The sequence below is a fragment of the Drosophila montana genome, unplaced genomic scaffold (assembly GCF_035044405.1).
Source record: "Drosophila montana isolate Dmon_TW-CO22-7 unplaced genomic scaffold, ASM3504440v1 contig_3848_1, whole genome shotgun sequence".
Taxonomy (NCBI): Eukaryota; Metazoa; Arthropoda; class Insecta; order Diptera; family Drosophilidae; genus Drosophila; species Drosophila montana.
The window spans coordinates 2,876,914-2,898,275 of NW_026998720.1; the positions used below are offsets into that span (position 1 = coordinate 2,876,914).

Sequence of the window (21,362 nt, forward strand, 5' to 3'; positions counted from 1 at the left end):
TTTAAAAAATATAACTTTTTCATCCAATTCCCATCCGTAGAAAATTTTAATCTACCCGTACTATGCTGAGCTCCACATCATAAGTTACATTTTATAGAGATATGTGAAAATAAGTTTAATATCCATCGAATTAAAACCCAAAAGATGGATTCAACTTTTTACACCCATGTAAGTCTTGTGCTGAGAATCTGGAAGCCGAAAAATAACTGTCCGTCATTAAATAAAATTTTCACATAGATCTTGAAACCGATCGTATTGTAAGCAATATTGAATTTCCAAAATCGTTAAACACGTATTTTGAGTGCGATCGGACGAAACTCATGTGAAACACTTATTAGATGACTTTTCACAAAGATCTTTACAAATGATTTGGAAGCCGATCGGAAAATTTACAAATTAATGTATTCATATATTGATATATTGATGTATTCATATATTGACATATTGACATATTGATATATTGATATATTGATATATTCATGTATTCATATATTGATATATTGATATATTGATATATTGATATATTGATATATTGATATATTGATATATTGATATATTGATATATTGATATATTGATATATTGATATATTGATATATTGATATATTGATATATTGATATATTGATATATTGATATATTGATATATTGATATATTGATATATTGATATATTGATATATTGAAATATTGATATATTGATATATTGATATATTGATATATTGACATATTGATAAATTGATATATTGATATATTGATATATTGAAATATTGACATATTGATAAATTGATATATTGATATATTGATATATTGATATATTGATATATTGATATATTGATAAATTGATATATTGATATATTGATATATTGATATATTGATATATTGTTATATTGATATATTGATATATTGATATATTGACATATTGATAAATTGATATATTGATATATTGATATATTGAAATATTGACATATTGATAAATTGATAAATTGATATATTGATATATTGATATATTGAAATATTGATATATTGAAATATTGATATATTGGTGTATTATCATATTAACATATTGATATATTGAGAAATTGACATTTTGATGTATTGATATATTGACATTTTGATATATTTATTTATTGATATGTTGATATACTGACTTATTGATATATTGTTATTTAAATATATATTTAGATATATGAATATATTGCTATAATTGATTAATTGATTAGAAGGGATGTAATGATTTGCACCTAGATCTTTTGTTGAAAATTTGCCATTATCAATAATATCGTTATTCTCAATAACAGTTCTGAAAACTTTTTACTTGTAAAAGAAAGCCGACTGTTAAACTTGGCAGCTATGTTAAAACTCTCCACTCCCTGTTAGACGTAAAAGCAATGTTTTTTAACAGCGCCACAAAGCGACAAACGGCAGCAACTGCTGAAAGCGCCGCTCTTAAGGGGAGCACACAACACACAGCCAAGGCGCGCCCAAAAACAGACGACGCTCTCTCTTCGAAACACCCCCACGATGCTCGTGAAACGGCAGCAGCCAAAGACGAGCCGAAAACGAAGCCAAAAGAGTAGCAGCAGCCGCCTCGCAGCATCTCTGTGTGCCGACCGGCATCAGTGAGCTGCCATTTGACGCTCTTTGGACGTCAGCGTCGGCGTCAGCGCCAGCGGCCACACACGAACACCGCAAAGGAATCCAGGACAGGGATTTTACATATCGGCGACTTGGCTTGCTGACGTCGCTGCCGCAGCAGCCGCATCAAAATTTGCCAGCCGGCCGTGGCCAAAGCCGAGGCGCGTCAGTTAGACGGCAACTGTTGTGTGACACGGTATGTGCGTGCGTTCGTACGTGCGTGCGGTGCGGGCGGGTGGCAATAAAAGCGACAGCGACGAAAACTCGTAAAAGGCAAATAACAAAAAAATAACAACCGATTTACAAGCATGTGTGTGCATGTATGTGTGCGAGTGTGTGTGTGTGTGGAAACTTATGCATTTATGCAAATGCAGGCGCAGAAAACACAAAAAAAAAACACAACAGCCGACTGTTGCGCAAGGCTTATAAATAAATATTTCAAAAGGCCAACAAACTGTGCCATGAACTCAGTGTGGCTTTAAGAGGCTGTGGGTGTGTGTGTGTCTGTGAGTGACGTGTGTGTGTGTGTCACTTGCGCCAGTCAATGAAATGTTTGTTAATTATTGAAATGCCAGTGCATTACATAGCCATTAAGTAATTAACTTAGATTCGAGCAAAGCTGTTTAGCTGTGTGTGTGTGTGTGAGTGCTTTGCTCTTGCCGCTTAGGATTGCGCTCAAGCACATAAGCATCAAACCTGTGGCCGGCACACGTTGCGTATGCTCAATTTTTGGGCACAACAAATTTAGGAGGTAGACGCCCACAACATGCATATTTAAATAAATATATGTGTGTGTACTTGTATGAAATTATGTAAATTTATATGTAACAAATGTGCTTTATTCGGTTCATTTAACTGTCAAATGTTTGTTTGTCACTGAGCACCTCTCAATTTGCATTTAACCTGATTTCGAATTAAGTGGCGGGAGGGGCAGAAAAAAATTAATAAATGAAATTTACATTGTTTAAAAAGACAATTCAATAGATGCTAAAAGTCAATTATTAATTGCAACAGCCTTTTCATACCCTGCACCCATAAAAAAAAGGTGTAAAATAAGGGTAAACTGTTTTGTGAAAATGTTTGTAACAGACAAATGAAAGCGTCTCCGATCGCTGAGTCGATCTAGCAATGTCCTTCTGATTGGCTGTGAGAACGTGTCGTACTCTGAAATTTTAAGAGCTATGGACTTGATAATCGCTATGTTTATTCTCGTACTCTTCCCGCATTTTCATAATATAAAAGTAATTCTTTATGACAACGTTTTTTATACATAACTCGAAGATTATAAAATCCTGTTACGCCAAGCTTGGTTTGCAATTTCTCTTAAGGTATATAAGGGTTAAGAATCCATTGACTACAAAATTAAATAACAAAAATGATTAAAGGTATTTACACACATTTGCTTACCATATTTAAGCCTTGAAAAAAATGCTCGGACACCAAAGTCTCAGGGAACTAGAATATTTTTAACAACAGCTAGCCGTTAGGTTCATGGTATCTCCTAGTCGGGCAAGGCCAAGTTAAGCACTATTGCTTTATATATAAACTGTTTAAACCATAAAATTTAAAAGTCTAATAAAACCGCATTTAAGGCCATAACATATCAAAATTAGTGATATGGAAGATTGATTAACTACCGATACTTTTCCTATTTATAACTTGAGTATAAAAATAGAAGAATTCCAAATAAATCAAGTCCATTTATATGTTTATCTCCAAAAATAGACTTTTAAAACGCAAACAGAACCTGAAAACAAAACAATTCCTTAAGCCGGGCAAGGTTGCAAATTAAATTAGCCTAACCTAACAAGGCGCAATCCCCACACCCCCTGGAAGGTATATTTTTAGTAGGTAGTAGAAAAACAAATTAACTAAGAAGCCGGCTCAAGCTGCTCGCTACTGTTATTAAAAATAAAAAATGCTGCCGCGAAACTTTGCCGCGGTAATTTTAATAAACGCGTCAATGAAACCAAAACAATGATGACAGCAACAACAACAAAACAACAACAAAAACAAAAACAAGAACGGAAACGACAGCAACAACAACCAGCCAAAGTTGTCGACAAGGCAGCTGGCAAAAAGAAGCCACAATTTGATTAGAGCATTAAAGGACTTTATGCCACAAAGCCCGAAGCGCCACAGGCACCCACAGGGGCACGCTGAAAGCGTTGGCAGAGGGCCCTGGCGCCACCGGGGGCGGGGCGGAGGCGGGGCAGTGGTGCTGGTGATGGCAACGGCAACTGTTAGCGGCCCCTGCAAGTTGGCAGACAGACAATCGCCGGCGACAAAGTTGCCGCCTGCCACATTTTAATTTTTTTGGCCACAGTTAAAAAATTTTTTTTTCAAAACTGTCATCGTTTAAATAACGCTGACAATGACAATAAACAAATGCAATGGGCGCCCAAAAAAAAAAAAAAAAAAAACTGTATTAAGCATAGCTTAAGAGTCGACTAGTACATACCCTGTGACCTAGAGAGGGGTTTAATTAATGCTGACTAGTAATAAATGCAAGGGTCCAGCCTTTTTATTTATTTTGTATTTTGCGCTCGAAGCGAAGAATGCATAGTTACAAGGGAGTAGCTTATATGATACTTGCAATGATATATGTTTATTTACATTTATTAAGATATTCGCCTTGTCGGCCTCTTATGGAGTCGGCCAGGACCCTGGCGGCCGCGTTTGGGTGCTGCTGCAGCCAGTCGGGTGCTAAAGTAGTTTAACTGATCTCCTACCTTTCTTAGGCGGAGATCGCGATCGATGGGTTCAGCAGGAAAAAAGATTATTAATTATCGACTGGGACATACCCTATAACTTTGAGAGAAGTGGGCAGCGGGACAGTGTTAAATCCATATTCTTACTTTTGATCAGCATATTTTGTACTTTTAAATATTTAATGAAAACATTTTATGAAATGAATCATTAGGTGAGTATATTTATAATTATATTCGGTATAGTTTATGAAGAGCTTAAAAAATATAATGAAAATACAGTTTGGTAAATTTAAAGAGTAATAACCTTTATTCAGATTATATAGAATAGTTATCTATAATTTATAAATCGTCGGCTATCGATAACTATCAAAAGTTTATGATATCTTAGCTGCTAATTATCGAAATATGACAATCGATTTAATGATCGATACCTATCGGATTATGAATAGAAAGCAACATCATTTTTATAATTTCCATATAGACTGCAGTAAGATCTATTGAAAGCCTTGCCTTAAAGCAATATAAAAGGTTTTCGAAGGAAGAGCGTAAAACTTTAAAAGATATAAAAATATTCACTGAATATAATAAGACGATCCAGGGTCGAATTCTATACTTGACTAAAAATGGCGAAGTCACAGTTATCGTTAAACCTAATTCAATAATTATATTATATTATAATTAGAAATTTAAAAAACAATTAACAGAAATTCTATTGATTAAGACGATATACATTTCGATAGTATGGAACAGCATAAACAAAAGTCTGAGCGAATCTTTTCAAAAACCACGCTATAGAAAATGCCGTGTGTGTTTGACTGCATGAATGTGTATGTGTGCATGTGTGTGTGTGCGTGCATGTATGTGCGTGTTTGGGAGTGGGTGTGTCTGGACGTGTGGGCGTGTGTGCTGCACAGAACGCCGCACTTTGACGCCAAAAAACTTTTCGAATTTAATAACCTTAAAACATAGTAGGAAAAATACAAAAATAAGACAAAAAACCAAACGCCAACAGCGAATGCTAAAATTTTGGGGCAAAAAAAGAGGAAGCAGGACTCGAAGCTTGTTTCAATTTGTTGGCCTGTTAATGGCACTTGTCGATACCGAGACTATATACATAATCATAACAGACGATAGTGCAAAGTATAATATGTTCAAAGAGTTTGCGACAAAATATAGAAATATGCCGGCCGGAAAGTTTTCGTTTGCGGCTTAGTTTGGCGGCAGGAAGGACCTGAAAGGACAAACACTCACACACGCGCACGCAATGGATTATGGCCGCTGGCTGCTGCAGCTGGGCATATTAAATATGCTGCTGGGTAAGTTTCTGATATAGCTTTAAAGTCGAGGCTTTTGTGCAGACCCGACTCCAAGGTCCGGGAGACCGGTAATAATAATAAAAATATTTGAAACTTTTCATTTTATTGCCTTTTGCTTTTAATCCCTTTAAGCTGTTCAACCTTTTTTACGACAAAGTCGACGACGTGGCCAACTTTGCGGTTGACTTAAACGCACACGCACACACACGCACACAACCATACAACACACACACGCACGCACTGTGCGCCTTGGCCCGCTGCCCTTCAGCTGCGACACCATGAAAAGTCATTTAGGCATTTCCGTTTCCGCTTTGCGCTTTTGTGCACTTGCCTTTTGTTGCTGTTGTGACCCAAACTCAGAAATTAGCATAGCAATAAATGTGTTTGTTGTTCCTTTTATTTTTGTTGTTGTGCGTGTGTAAATATGGCACTGGGCGAGACCGCAAAAATTTATGCAAATTTCATGCCACTAAATTGTTTTTTAAATACACTTTCAATTATTGTGCCCAGCCCGCAATAAAACTCCAATCGGCAAAAAGTCTCCCATAAATCTCATTACAATAACAATTATTTATTATTTTAAATATTTGTATCAGCATTAGTTTAATGTTGCAGCATTAAAGTTAAGGTCGCAGTTTGGGGTCAAATGCATTCTGTTTCAAATGCAGCGGGGCAAAATGCATTAGTAATTGGATTTTTCAATTGCGCTTCGGTGTGTGTCACTTCTGCGCTTTTCCAACATTTTTCCATTTTCCCAGAGCAATTTGTCTGCACTCCAAGCGAATACCGTAGCTGACAGCAAAGAAAACATGGCAAACTTATGTAAAAACAAACTTTAAGACAGCAGCAAAAAACAAAGAAAATAAATAAAGTATAAATACAAAAAAAATTTAAAACGTTCACTTGTCAGGCAGACTTGACAAACGTCAACTGGAATGCCTAAAGAGTATTAAGGATTTAATATAAAAATGTATCAATTCGGGCTTAAAGCATTTCAAGCTATAAAGCTAAGAATAACCTGCATTGCGTTGTAGATTCGAAAGCCAATCAAAGGGAAACCAATCTAAACATAATCAGTTGGACGCCGCCGACCGGAGGACTCGTGACTCTCAAACCGTGACTGTAGAACACTGACTTTAAGACTGTAAATGTCCTGAATCATATTGCTATATATATCTTTGAACCTGTCAAAAAATTACAATTTGAAGCACAGAATTATCCGATTATCATCAGATATAAATGTTTTAGTTTAATAAGAGAAATAAAATTTAATAATTTTAATTTTAAATAAGTGAAAGAAATGCACAATTAGCATGCCAACAATGTTTATTATTATTTATTTATTTATTAATGGTCGACAAAAACGTATGTCTTCCTAATTATTCAATATATGAAATTATGAAAATAGTAGATAGGATAAAGCGATGGGGCAAAATTTATTGCCTGTCCGGCAAGCTATTATCATTACTATTATTATTATTTTAATTATTATTATTATTATTATCGTTATAAGTATTATTATTATTATTATTAATATTACTATTATTTTTTTTTATTATTGGTTTCTTATTATTACTATCAATATTATATTATAAAAGCATACAATTTTTATGGATGGATATTTGCATTATTATTATTATTGTAACTATCGTTATTATTATTATTAATACAAATAAGAGACCTCACTTTATTTGTAAAAAGAATACTATATCGATGCAGCAGTCCATCCCTTAAATATTTTCTGGTGTTTATTTTTATATATTATATTCTGTTGTTATTATTATTTGTAATAAGCCTAGCTTTGAAATTGTTGCAAAATATTGTTCACGAAAAATTATTTATATATTGCTGGCAATGTTTAGCGAAAATAGGGATATTTAATAAACTCAGGACATATTTATTTATTATATTTCTAGCTAAATGTCCAGCTGGCTAGAGTTTGTGTTTAATTAAATAAAAATATAATAACCAAATGTTTATATTTTTAGATATTACCAGCATCAAATATACAAAACTAAACACAATAAAATCGTACAATTATGTACACGTCCGTAAAGTTTATTTACTTATAAAGTTAAAACTAAGACTTGGCATAGATCCAATTATTTGTCGGAGGCCTTACTATCTATCTATCTCATCGTACCACTATATCATATACACCCCATAAGAAAAATAGTTGTAAAATACCATATTTCTTCTTAATATATTCCAACCAAACCCAACAACTGCATGCCTCAATAAGCGCAAAAACTTTTTAGCATTGGCTTACTTTATTAACTCGAAAATATATTCGTGCAATTGTTAATTATCTACAAGGATAGGTCAACTAAATCAACCCAAAGATAACAGAATTCACTTATGGGGAAAACCTCCATAAATATTTGCAAATAGATTAGCAAGAATATATAAAGCTTGTCAAAGCGGAAAATTTTGCTGTATAAAAAGCGAATCAATTCAAATGTGAGCGAAAAACAGAATACCACACACACGCACACAAGCACAGAGAAATTTGCATAGTTTTTTGTAGGCATTGTTTAAAGATTTTCTGGGCTAGCTTCAAGCATTCGAAGGACATTCCACGCCAGGCTGACAAACAGCAGGCTAATGGCAGAGGAAGCAGCAGCAGCAGGCGCGTCAAGAGAGGCACAACGAGAGAAAAAATTTACATAAAGGAAACATAAATGTGACAATTTTATTTTGGAGTACGCCTTAAAGGATTTACCCACACACACATACACACACACATAAACACACTCACAACAGGCATAAAAACTTGCGCTATATTTTATTTGCACTTTTCTAAAATTTATAGACGCTTTTAAAATTTACTGCCAAAGAGTGAATAAGGCGGGAAGTTTGTCTCTGGCAAGGACATGCCAAGAAAATAAATATTTGGCTACAAGTGCCTGGCCGAGGCGTTCGCAAGACGTCGGTGTAGCTGGGTGGCGAGGGGGCTGACTTGCTGACAGTTGGGTCGCTCAGACGCTTGCCTCAAGTGCCATAAAGTTTATTTAAACAAATTGCCTATTTTACAAGTGTCTTCAATTTTATTAAGTGTGCGATTTGGGTGGCAAAAGTAAATGATGTTTGTACGAGCCGAAGACACACCCCCGCCCCCGCTCGCGCTCCCGTCTCACAATTGCAATTGTGCGTGTATGTGTGTGTGTGTGAGTGTTGGTTTTTTATTGTAAATTCTTGTAAATTGTTTGGTGGGAGTGGCTAGCCAACTGTCATGTGGCCAAAAACTGGCACTAATGTGCAGCCAGTGTCTGAGGCGGTAAGGCTGTGTGGCATGCAACAAAACCAATGTGAAAGCCAAACAGCCGCACCCAAAATCAAGTTTAAACTTTGATGTTTTGCATAGCTGTTGTTGTTGTTATGGCTGCTGCATACCAAATGGATTTTAAAGAAAATACCAACAACAACAGCAGCAGCAACAACAGCAACAGCAACAACAACAACAACTACCAACAGCAGCAGCTAAGGAATCTCAGTTCTAGCTTAACGCTCGTCGCATAGCTTGCCAGACAGCAGCTACGTCTATTTATTTTAGCTTTTTTGTATGCCATTTAGCTGCTCAATTTTTGTTGTTGTTGTGGCGCAACTATGCTTTAGTGAGATTAGCATCTTTATTTGTGTTCGCCTGCCACAAGTTGAACCCCAGCTAAAAGCCAAAGAAAGAAGTGCATTCGAGTCGCGAGGCGGTAAGATACCCTGTAAGCAGCTGCAAGTCACATATTTATTAGTTACTTTTATTCACTTTTATGCCTTTGCTACTTCCCCCAACCGTGACTTATACAAATTTCAAATTTCTTCTTCAAAGAAAATGATTGTGAGAACTAAATTTACACTTTTAAAGCCCACAGCTCTGCCCGTGTGGCTCCAAACCAATACATCCTATGCTATGTGTACAGGGTATATACAAGAGAAAAAACTCAAACCCAAAACAAACAGCCGCTCGGACGACTGCGTGGTGCTCGAAGCGTTGTCGCATTTATATGCAAATTATAGATGCTTGGCATTTCTTTATGCCTGGGCCCGTGCAGATTTGTCTGCTCTGGCGTTTATCGTAAGCAGCGAACGGTTCTAGCCAGATTTAAATTGGCTAAATCTGCAGCAGCAGCCAGCAGCAGCAACAACAACAACATCAGTAGCGGCAGCAAAGCAGAGAAACTTTTGTGTTGCCTACTTTTCAAGGCAGACAATTTGCATTATCCAGTCAACATGGAGTCAAGCGCAGAAACTATGCGCTGCATGCCTTAAATAAAATTCAAAACAAAAAATAAAAATAAAAAGGACGGCTCGCTTGACTTTCTTTAGGTATTTTCATGGCTAAGGGAAATATCGTCTTTTCTTGCTGCGAGCTGCGTGCCTCGTGCTGCGGCTTCCACGTTGTAAGCCACAAGCGAACAGCTGTGCAACAATCAGCCAAGCAAACAGACAAAGCAGCAGACAAGCTGCCGTAGTTATACATAAGTAATACCTATACACACACACACACACAGAGTTGAGCAAGAGCAACAATCAAATTGAGGCAGCAAAAACTTTGCTTAAGTGCGTTGATTGCCGTGCAAAAAGTTGCCTCGGTTGTATTTGTTGTACTTATTTGAATACCCTAGCTGGGCATGTCATAACTTTTGTTTAAGCGAGAGGTATAATGATCCGATATATAACATATATATCTTATAATTTATTTCCTTAGAAGAGGTCTGTGAGACTTCTGTGTATATGTGAGATTGATTCGATTGGATACCTTGAATACTTGCTGAGACTATTTTATTTTCCTCAGGGTGTTTTTAAACTCATACGGTATATGATTACTAAGTTTAAGACTATCAAAAAGGTTAAAGCTTAAAGTTTTATAGTTATTGAGTCACTTTGGATTGCAAGCTCACACATATGTATATCCTTTTGCTGGGTTGACCAAATTAAATATATCTTTATAATAAAAAACATATATCATTCACTATCCATAAAAGGGTTATGTCACGCATAAGATTATTGCAACTCCACAAAGTATATAATTATCCCTTAGCTAATAAAATTAAAAACAAAAGAAAATCTAAAATGTTTATAATAAAAATTAATTCAAATTGGAGATGTGGTCAGTTCCCAAGATAAACTTACTTATAAATTCTTAAGCTAAAGCAGGAAACTTAACTTAAAAATATAAATATTTTTTATCATATAGACCTATCAACTCTTTTGTTATAAAAAGGAGCACAGCTTTTAATACATTGTATTATATTTATATTTTTTTTTTATGGATGTTTTATATTTCTAAAATAGAATAAAATAAATATATATTTATAATTTATATTAATATTTAAATATTTAGTAATATTTTCAAAATGTCCATAAAATAAATAATTAAATACCTAAACAAAATATACATAACATTTTAATATAAATTATAGTTAAATATTTAATATTTAATTATATACTCAAATTCCATATAATAATCAAATTAATATTTAAATATATAATCTTTTATTCTAAACAATACAATTCTCTATCATATTTTACAAAAGAAGAATAGGTAAATTAATAAATTTGACCTAAAGCGATTTAAGTTCGTATTAAATTACTATTAATTAGGTACGATATATTTAGCAAGGGTATTACTAGGGCGTAACCCAGAAGTTAACTGTGCATAAACACAAGGCACACACACACATACCTGCCCTCGCCTTCTTGGTCACAGATACAGCTGTCATGCCTTTTGCCACGCAGGTGAACTTTTCCCGATATGTCCCCATGACACCGCTCACCCCTCGGTTGACTATGTGTTTGTGAGTGTGCGTGTTTCTGTGTTGTGGGGCTGTCATTAAGCTGCGGTTGCCGCTGCCATTTGCAAATGTGTTTGCCGTTGTCGTTGTTATCGTTTTTGTTGTTGTTGCTGCTTCTGTTGTTGTAGTTGTTCTTGTTGCTGTTGTTGTTGCTGCTGCCTCTGTTTCATGTTACTGCTAGTCAGCAGCTTTGACATGCTTCAAAAGACTCGTGTCACACTCAGACCCGGCTTGCAGCATGCGGCATGCAGCATGCATGGCTTGCCTGAGGCAGATCCGCCTCTTTGTCGTCTGTGAGGCACTTTTGTTTGTTTGTCTATTGAAACTTTAAACAAGTTTTCAGTTTGTTTGCTGCCATTGACAATGCATAAAACAGAATAAAAAGCTCCGATTTCATAGACAGACACCCGAGTGCAATCTGTCACGCAATATATATATATAAATATATATCTGAAGATATGCCACAAGGTAGTCTTTTTTTTTTTTTTTGTAAAATTTTTTAAGAAATTCTAATGGCTGCTGCAAGGTAAACGAGCAACATCTGCCTCTCCCTTTCCTGGTCACCCTCTCTCGCTCTATCTCTCCCTCTCTCTCTCTAACGCGCTCTTCAACTTTTTGCCGCCACACCTCGAGATATTCCAACTGTAAAGTGCAACAAATTAAATTCACGAGTGCTGCTGCTGCTGCTGCTGCTGCTGCTGCTTGTTGCTGCCGCTGTTGCCTAATGCCATTTGCAGGCAACAAAAATTATGCAGACAAGTTGCAAATTGTCGTCCTTGCTTGGCATTAAATTGTTGCTTATCATGCAGCACAGTGCTCCGATTCGCCAACTGTGCAGCGACATGGCCAAGATTATGGAAATTTGCGACAACTTTTCGCGCGCTCGCTCGGCAAGAAGCAGAGTTGCAATAAGCAGTTGCCCCACTAACTGTAGCAACAACAACAATAACAATAAATGCAGCTAATGATATTAACCACTTTTTTTTTGTTGCTGCCATTTCCTTTTCAGCTGTCTGTTTCCACTTAAAAGCGTTCCACAATTTGTGAAACCCACGCGCGGTTTTCTTCCTGTTGTTGTTGCTGTTGGATAAAAACGTTTAGCACACTTTGTTGTTGTCCTTTTTCCTTTCTCTCTTTTATTTTATGTTTTTTTATTTTTGTTTTTTTGCTGTGTCACTTCAGATGTTGAGCATTTTTACAAGTTCATTCAATTAGAAGTTGTGCGTCAGTTTTTGTGCTGCAAAATTTGTCTGTTTCCCATTTTGTCTGCCAGTTTTGCTTAATTTCTTTTTATGTTAATTTGTCTCCACAAACATTTACTTTAAATTTTTGCAACTAATGTGCTTATCTATTTAAGCAATTTAAAAGTATTTAATTTGAAGCATTAATTTAATTTATTCATAATAAAGCAGATATTCTGCAAAAGAATGCGTGTAGAGTAAATGTGTGTCGCCTTTCTATGAGTATTTCATGAGTTGAAGTAACGGATTTGCATGTTAATGATTTAATGAGTCAAATCTGGCTGTAAGAGTTATCAATTAGGGAAGTAAAAGAATGAGAAAGTAACAAAAAGTAAGAGAGAGTTACATAAAAAACAATAGATACGGAGTAAAGAGCCTAAGAGAAATGAGAAACAATAAAAGCTTGTGAAAGACATTGTGATTGTACAAAGAAAGAAACACAGTTGAAATCTGCCCACTTCTTTTCTCTTTGATATTACAAGTAGATGCAAAAAGACAAATTCATTTTGGCAATGAAAATGTTTACTATGATTCCTAGCATACAAGTAAAAAAGAATATCAACATCTTAATGTTCGTTGAGACCATGAAAATCGCATAGAAAGGCAATTTAAAGGAAGCATTTGCAAGAGCAAATCATATATCAGATGGTCAGTTGTTTATCCAATGCAATATTACACATATCACTGATACATATAAAGATTCCCAACAAGAGATTACAAAGTTAAAAAAAATGAAAATTCTTTGAAAGCCTTAACATTGAAATAACCCACATGCACACAGCTGCAATTAGCATTTGACCCAACAAACGCATACATATTTATGCAATTCAGCCTGAAATTATTCTTTTTACCACGATCATAATCTCTGATGCAGTTTTATTTGTGTCACTCAAACACACACACACACACTCGCACGCACATCTACAATTTTAAAGCTGGCAAATGCAAAATATTTTTGTTTCGTTATATTTTGTACAGCATTTTTATGACATTTTTCATCAGTTTATCTGACGTTTTTTTTTATCGAATAACGCTGCTGGCTGCTGTTTACCTCACGTATTCCAACTTACTCATACTCTATCTCTCTTTCTCTCTCTCTCTTTCTCTCTCTCTCTCTCTTGGCAGCTATGCGACGCATTCAGTGTCTACTTGTGACTGACATCAATGTGCCACAAATTGTTGATTTTCGTGATAACGTGACATTATCCTGCAGCTATGACATAAGTGGTCACACGTTAAATTCGGTTAAGTGGTACAAAAACGACAGCGAGTTTTTTAGGTAAGTAAACACACAAACACACACGCGCGCATACACCACACACACACGCTGAGCAGACAGACTGTGCGTGTGTGTGCATTTATAATTTATGATATTTATTTTGTTATTTTTGCGAGGCTGCGCAGCTGTCAAATGCATTGAAATCCGTGCCATAGCCCTGGGCGAAGCGCCAGCTCGTAGTCATAACCAGTCCCAGTTACACCCACACACCCTCAAACACAGACACCCCAACACACGCCCCACACACATTCGCCACATAAATATGTTCATTGTCAGGCGACTTTCTTGCCTAATGAATTATTAAATAAATTAATTTACGTTGGTTCGTTTATGCTATGGCAAATTAATTTAAATGTCCTACCATATGAAATACTCTGTTGTGGTTGCCCCCGTTTTGGGTTTATAGGCTTTTAGTCGTGTGGCTCGGCAACAGCCATCACTCACTTGCGTATTTCAACCTTTACACGTAAGCGGCATGTAATATTTATGCCACAGCTGTTGGCAGTAGCAGTGGCAGTCGCCAGACAGGCGACAAGAAAGCCAACTAATTGCCATAGGAGCTGGTATCTGTTCGTGAGCTGTGCCAGAAGCCAACCGAAATGATTATTAAATGCCAATTTGACCTCAAGACGACCACTTCAAATGGTAAATGTGCAATCGAGAGTTGGACAGACTTCAGCATCATTAATATATTGCCGCATATGAGTCATAATCATTAGCAGCATCAGATGAAACTCAGTCATAGACATATACACACCCACATCGACATATACATATGTTAGTATGCGAGTATTTGCACTGCAGCGTAATGAAAAATCTCAAGTGACTGCTTCGCGTTTTGCTTAATTAAAAATGAGAATGAGTAGCGCTTAGGTGCTGTGTACACATACACACACACACACAGAGACACACAGACACATATGCCTGCAACCCCAAGTAAGTAAAAAGGGGGCTGCCTGCTAAGCGAAAGTTTTAATTAGACAGCAGCAACAGCCGCTGCACGTGAAAAGTCAACTGTAGCCAATTGCAATTTTACTTGCACTTGTAATGCAACTGCAAATTAATGTAAACAAAAACTTTGAAAGGCTGAAACATGCGCAATATATATATTTATGTGCACTTTTTATTTTTTGCTTGAAGCGCAAACAGCGCCAAAATTGGCTCAAAACTAATAATTTTCGCACAGCAGGCAAAGTAACTTTCAATTGGCGTGTTTTTTTTTTGAGTAGGAGAACGCGAGTATTGTCTGAGTGTTCAGCATATATATATATATATATATATATATACTATTTGCCAACCTCTTTCTGTGTTAACTTTTTTGTCAGCTTTGACTGCATTTCGATTTGTGTATATAACAACTTATAACAGTTACGGGCGCCATTGTCTAAGCCACAACTCACACGTGCACAGCACAGCATGTTAAGCCTATGCCTATCTCGCTCGCACTAAAGCTGCGCTATTGCGTAATCTATCTGCTCTCTTAAGCCACAGAGCTGATCTTTGATCGCAGGCTTGCAGAAAATCATATGCCTGTCTCGCTTGTGCACACGCAACTCAGCCGTTAACTTTCTTGCGGTTCTCTTATTGGTCTGTATATCATTTAATTTAACTGTCGCTCTGTATTTAAGCCTTTGAATGAGTTGAAAGTTTTGCTTGGCGTTTACAGTAAAGTGTGATCTCGCCCAACCTCCTTTGTATGCGCTATAAATCTTATTAATCAACAAATAAAATAAATTAAAATGTAATTATTTTTTGCCAAGATCTGCTGTCTTTAGCCCATATATCCATGTAGTTTATTTTATCCTTAGTTTAGGCGAGTATTTATTGGCTTTGTACAGAAAGTATGGGAAAAACTTAGGCATTAAATACAAAACACCGACTGTAATAGCTGCCACGAAATCCCTTGTAACGAGCCAGGCCCACAACCACAAATCGAGCGCAACAAGAGGAGGAAGGCCAGTTTATATTGCTTATCAAATTTGTTGATTTGCTGCCGCAGCAGACGGCGTCTAAGCCGCAAATAATTCGAGCCCCGTCCGTCTGCCACCCTGAGTATGCTCCTGCCCGGTCTTAGACAAGCAACAAACGCTGGCTAACAGCTATTAACAAGCAGCGTACAATGCGACTTATCAACACCACAACAGCTCACAAAAGTTGAGAGCATTTCTTTGGAATGGCCCCAGCCCCTGCCGCATTCCCTCTTAAGTATTTATACCCAGTGAAATGGCGTAATAGAGTATAGTAAACTAAATGAAATGGGTGTCAACAGAAAAAGCAGACAGCACTATAAAGCCACAGTGTATAATATATAGGGTATTTGCCAGTCGAGCCACACTTTACTTAGCCAGAGCTTGTTTATTTATGTGCTAAAGCCACTTTTGTTGTTCAGCGCTGAACAAGTTTTCCACTTGAACACTTTTGTTGTAGATTTTTCTACAGATAGATTCAATATGTATTTGAGGGATTAATGAGCAACAATCTACAATACAAAACAAATTGAAGAAATCACACAAACACACACACACACACATACACGCACAGAGAGCGGGCTGTGTTTGAGTGCATGTAAGCCACTTGTGTGCAAAATCTCCATTTCCTGGCCTCGTTTCATTTATGGCTCAAAAGCTTTTAGCGTGCCTTTTGGGCCGATTATCAGCTGACCATGCAGGCCCCTCAAAAGAGGACAGTAAATGGCAGCTGACACAATTTGCGGCCAATTTGGAACCACTCAAAGCCAACCCTTTTTGGGGTCAACTAACGCTTTTGCTATTGCTTCTATTCCAAAAAAAAAAATAATAACACAGATATGCGCCGCTAATGCAGACCGTTTTCCGTAAGTTTCCCGTGCAGGGCATCCAATTGATCGATAATAGCTACGAATGCAATGAATCCTCGTGTCGTGTGGATCTCAATCTGTTGGGCATCAAATCGACGGGCGTCTACAGGTGTGAAGTGTCCGGCGATGCGCCCCACTTCAAACTAACAGCGCGTGCGGCCAACATGAGCGTTGAGGGTAAGATTTCAGCGCCCAACGGCGCGGATACGTAATAAAATGCAATTTCAATTGTTTGTCTTAAATTAAAGTGCATGCGAATGTGTGTGTGCGTGTGTTTGTGTCTGTCTATATTTGTGTGTGTGTGTGTGGGCGCGCATGTAATGCAAATATTTTTGCCGCTATCCATCGGCAATGCCCGCTGCGCTTGCCGCACAGCATAAACCAAGTAAAATGTGTAATTTCCGTGATATTTTAATGGTAAACAACATGCGAAGAAAACTGCAAGAAACATGCAGAGCAGTGAGAGAGCGCCTTTTGCATATATGCTGACTGCGGGCCAAAGTGGCTGCAACAGCGTGCAACGTGCCGCATGCAACGGCCAGCCAGCAACACGCACAGGATAAGCAGCCCGGCAGCAGGATGTATTCGCGCAAGAACCAACGAGCAGCGAGCGGCAAGCCGAACGTTTTCATAAAATGTAACCAAGAGATGCATGTGATTCGCATCCCTAGCCACACACCCACACAGATACACACACGCATACACACACGGACGAACTCCGTAGCTGGAACGCTGAAATAGCGCACAGGAATCGCGCTTGCTTGCCTCGAGTCTGCGGGTGTGCGGCCCATATGCGTGTGTGTGTGTGTAACTGTGTGTGTTGGTGTGCGCCTCTGTGATTTACGGCAGCACTTTATGCTTAAAAAGGATATCGCTAAAATGAAAAGCTCCGCTGCCGAGTGCCCCGTGCCGCACGCTTCGTCCCTGCTGCCAGCAATACATGTACAGGCGGATTTCTGCGTGTGTGTGTGTGTGTGTGTGTGTATGTGTGCTCGTTTTTCTTGTTTTTATTTTCGCTTTTACTTTTGCCCACACACACTAACACACAGCAGGATGTTTCAGCGCGTCCTGGTGCTGCCTGCGCTCTCACTGTGCATGTGTTTTATGATCATCTATTTTTTCGCTGATATAAAATAAATATCTTGTAGATGCGCTGCGTAGTACATGGGAGCCGCTGCACGCTGCTGAAATATTTTTAAAAATTTATCAAAAGCAAATAGAGAAGTTGTTAAATAAAAAGCAACAAGAATGTTCTGTATTTATTCGCGAGACCTGCATTAGCAACAGGGAAGCGGGCGGGCGCGGTGCTTTGCGCTGAGGGAAGGATGTTAGCAACAGGGGAATCAACTGGGCCAACCAGCTGCAAAATTTGCATGTTTAATGCATCTTTAATATTAGCCTTCAAACTGTCACTAATGCATTTTTCCTACCTTTTTTATACCCTTGCATAGGGTATTATAACTATGCCTTGAAATGTTTAACGTATAGAAGGAGACCTCTCCAACCCCATAAAATTTATATATTCTTGATCAGTATCAACAGCCGAGTTGATTAAGCCATGTCCGTCTGTCTGTTTATATGCGAACTAGTCTCTCAATTTTAAATCGAACCAGTATATCATAGCTGCCATAGCAACGATCGGCCAAAAAGTAGGTTCTTATATGAAAAACTTGGTTATCAAGATATCTTGACCAAACTCGTTATTTTTTAGTTTTACTCCGCTCTTCATATATATGAAAAATCCCAACAATATCGGACCACTATATCATATAACTTACATAGGAACGATCGGTCGAAAATAAAGTTGTTGTATGGAACATTTTTTTGTTTTTCAAGATATCTTGACCAAACTCGGCATTTATAGGTCTCACTATGCTCCCTACATGTAAGCAAAATCTTATATACACCGGACTACTATATCATATAGCTGCCATAGGAACGATCGGTCGAAAATTAAGTTGTATGCAAAACTTTTTATTTTTCAAAATATCTTAACCACACTCGGCATTATCTATTTTCCCTGCGCATCTTAGATACGGGCAAAGCACTATGATAATTATGAAAAGTGTATTATAACTTCGGCGTGCCGAAGATAGCCCTTCTTTCTAGTAATTTTTTTAATATTACAAATGTATTTTGTTAGATATTTACTAGTCGATGTGTCCCCGGCCTTGCCCGTGCCCAGTTTACTAATTTAAATTTTTATAAATCACTTTTCCACACATTTTCCGTCCTTTAAAATTGTTAATCTTACCGTTCTTGATTACCCCATCTTAAGTTATATTTTACATAGATATATTTTTCAATCGATCGTATGCAGAACCCAAATTTCTCATTCAAGTGTTTCGCCTTCTTCATAATAATAAATTTTTTTTTACCCGTTATCTGCATGCTTTAATATTCATATTTTGAATAATTTAAATAATAATTTATAAATACATGTGCAAATGTTGTCTTATCTCCCTATTATTCTTAGTCTGATGCATATTTAAAAAAAAATTTTTTTTTTATTTTAAGCTAAATACTTACACTTCGATCATTTTATTTTCTTCATTTTTCTAGCACTGCCCCAAAACAATCCGCTCATCAGCAGTTTTCACTCGATGTATCGCTTCGACGATTTCGTGCAGGTCAACTGCAGCACAGATTTTTCCAGTCTCCTGACCACGATCAGCTGGTATATTAATGGCGTCAAGGTAAGTGGGCAGCTGGCACACACATACACACACCCACACATACTAACGTGGATTTGTCTTGCAGGCCTCCCAGGTGGATCTGCAGCCGAGCGTGGAGACAACAATTGCGGCGCACGATTACAATCTGAGACGCATCGTGTCGCAGCTCAATTTTTATGCCAACGATCCGCGTTTTCATCAGCTGCAATTGCAGCAACTGCTGCAGCAGCGACAACAGCAGCAACAACAACAGCAACAGAAACAACAACAGCTGCGCGTCATTTCGCCGGCACGTCTGAGTCTCGAGCTGCGCTGCGTCGCCGAGATCGAGAGCTATCCGCAGCTGACGCGGGAGACCAGTCTGCAAGCGCTGCTCTTTCGGGATGACATCGATCTGAAGAACCAGAAGCAGTTCAAGTCGGGTGAGTGGGAACGGGACAGACAGTGGGGTGGGTGGGCTTAATGCATGCGACCGCAATTACAGTGCCCGCTAAAGTGATGCGCACATGTGGCGACTGCTAATTAAAAATAAATGCACATTCAAACATCCACGGACAGCGGTCGCATATTTGGACAATTTACAATATAAATAAATATAATTGCAACGGTATTCTTTCCCCCTTTCCCAATTCCTTTTAGCTGCACCCCGCATCGCTTTGCTCAGCGCTCAGCTGCTGTTGGCCGCGACAACCGCAGCGGTGGCCGCCATCGGCACGCAATGGCTCTTCAGGCCGCTGACATTTCAATATGGCGGACGGAAGTTGACGCACTGTAAAATGGCGACGGCAGCAGCAACAACAGCAGCAGCAGCTGCAACCGTTAGTTTTCACCGTTAGTTTTCACATTTAATTCGGTTTTTATTCTTGTTCTGTTTTAAACCGTTTTCTAGCTTTAAGCAACTGAAATGCACGTGAGAATTTACAACTACAACTATAACTGATATGTGTGTGTATTATGCACATGTGTGTATATCACTATGAGAAGAATAAGAAAAATATAAGTACAGATTAATCAACCTAATTTAAGACGCGGCAAGCTAAACTGTGTAAATAGTCTGTAAGTATGCGTATGCAATACACAATTAAAAGTCATCAATAAATATGCAAGCGACGCGTTATTTTTTCACTTCCTACTCAATTGCTGCTATAAAAGTTGCATTTGCATGCCCAACACGCCCACAGAGCTACGCAAAAGCCCGTTACCGCAAAATTGCCGTTAACTATGCCATTGGCCTCTCTCTCTTTTATATGCCATGTATGGGTCATATGCGCTATGAACAGATTTATGCAACAAGCGCAAAGAGAACCATTTGTATCTGAAAGATACACGCATATAACACAGTAAGTATCTGTTAGATTATGAGTAATTATAAGATAGTGTAAAATGTACTATTTAAAAAAAAATTAATCAATAGTTATAGATATATAACCAGTTGACTGTTATTTAATAACTTAAAAATAACAAATGAATTCAGAAAAATTCGATTAAAAACGTTCAAAGTATTTAAGTCCATCTTGCCCATCTTGACTTATTTATATGTCCAAAGATAAGTCTACACAGAGCATCTCAAAGTCGTACACCGACTGCCCGATCGTGTACGGAAGGCCTCATCTATCCCAACTGATGGTCGGTCTCACTTTTTTTCTTTTTATTACATGTTAAAATCGAATTCAATGAATTCAATTGCAATTTCTTTTTGCATACGCAAGTTTGTGGCTGCAAAAATGCGCGCCCGGCAACGCTCTGGGTGTTTGCTGGAGCATGTGTTAATGGCACCACCTACATGTGCCGCCCCTTCAACCGCATTCGAATACATTCAGCAACACCCCAAACTGCCACTCACACACACACACAGACACACGCGCGCACACCCCAAACACTCA

At 37.7% G+C, this 21,362-nt stretch overlaps 1 protein-coding gene across 3 annotated transcripts; it reads left to right on the forward strand.

Moving 5' to 3' along the window:
• Positions 1-5,299: 5,299 nt before the first annotated feature.
• On the forward strand, positions 5,300-20,589 carry beat-Vb (beaten path Vb). Of its 3 annotated transcripts, none has more exons than XM_064696699.1 (6): positions 5,300-5,659; positions 13,815-13,968; positions 16,842-16,981; positions 19,367-19,500; positions 19,565-19,901; positions 20,119-20,589. In XM_064696699.1, the coding sequence occupies exons 1-6, from the start codon at positions 5,608-5,610 to the stop codon at positions 20,313-20,315; spliced, it is 1,014 nt and encodes a 337-aa protein (XP_064552769.1). In that variant the 5' UTR covers positions 5,300-5,607; the 3' UTR covers positions 20,316-20,589. The 3 variants fall into 3 exon arrangements, with proteins under 3 accessions (XP_064552769.1, XP_064552768.1, XP_064552770.1); XM_064696698.1 differs by having other exon boundaries at positions 5,302-5,659; positions 16,773-16,981; XM_064696700.1 differs by lacking the exons at positions 5,300-5,659; positions 16,842-16,981 and having other exon boundaries at positions 13,913-13,968.
• The last annotated feature ends 773 nt before the right edge of the window (positions 20,590-21,362 follow it).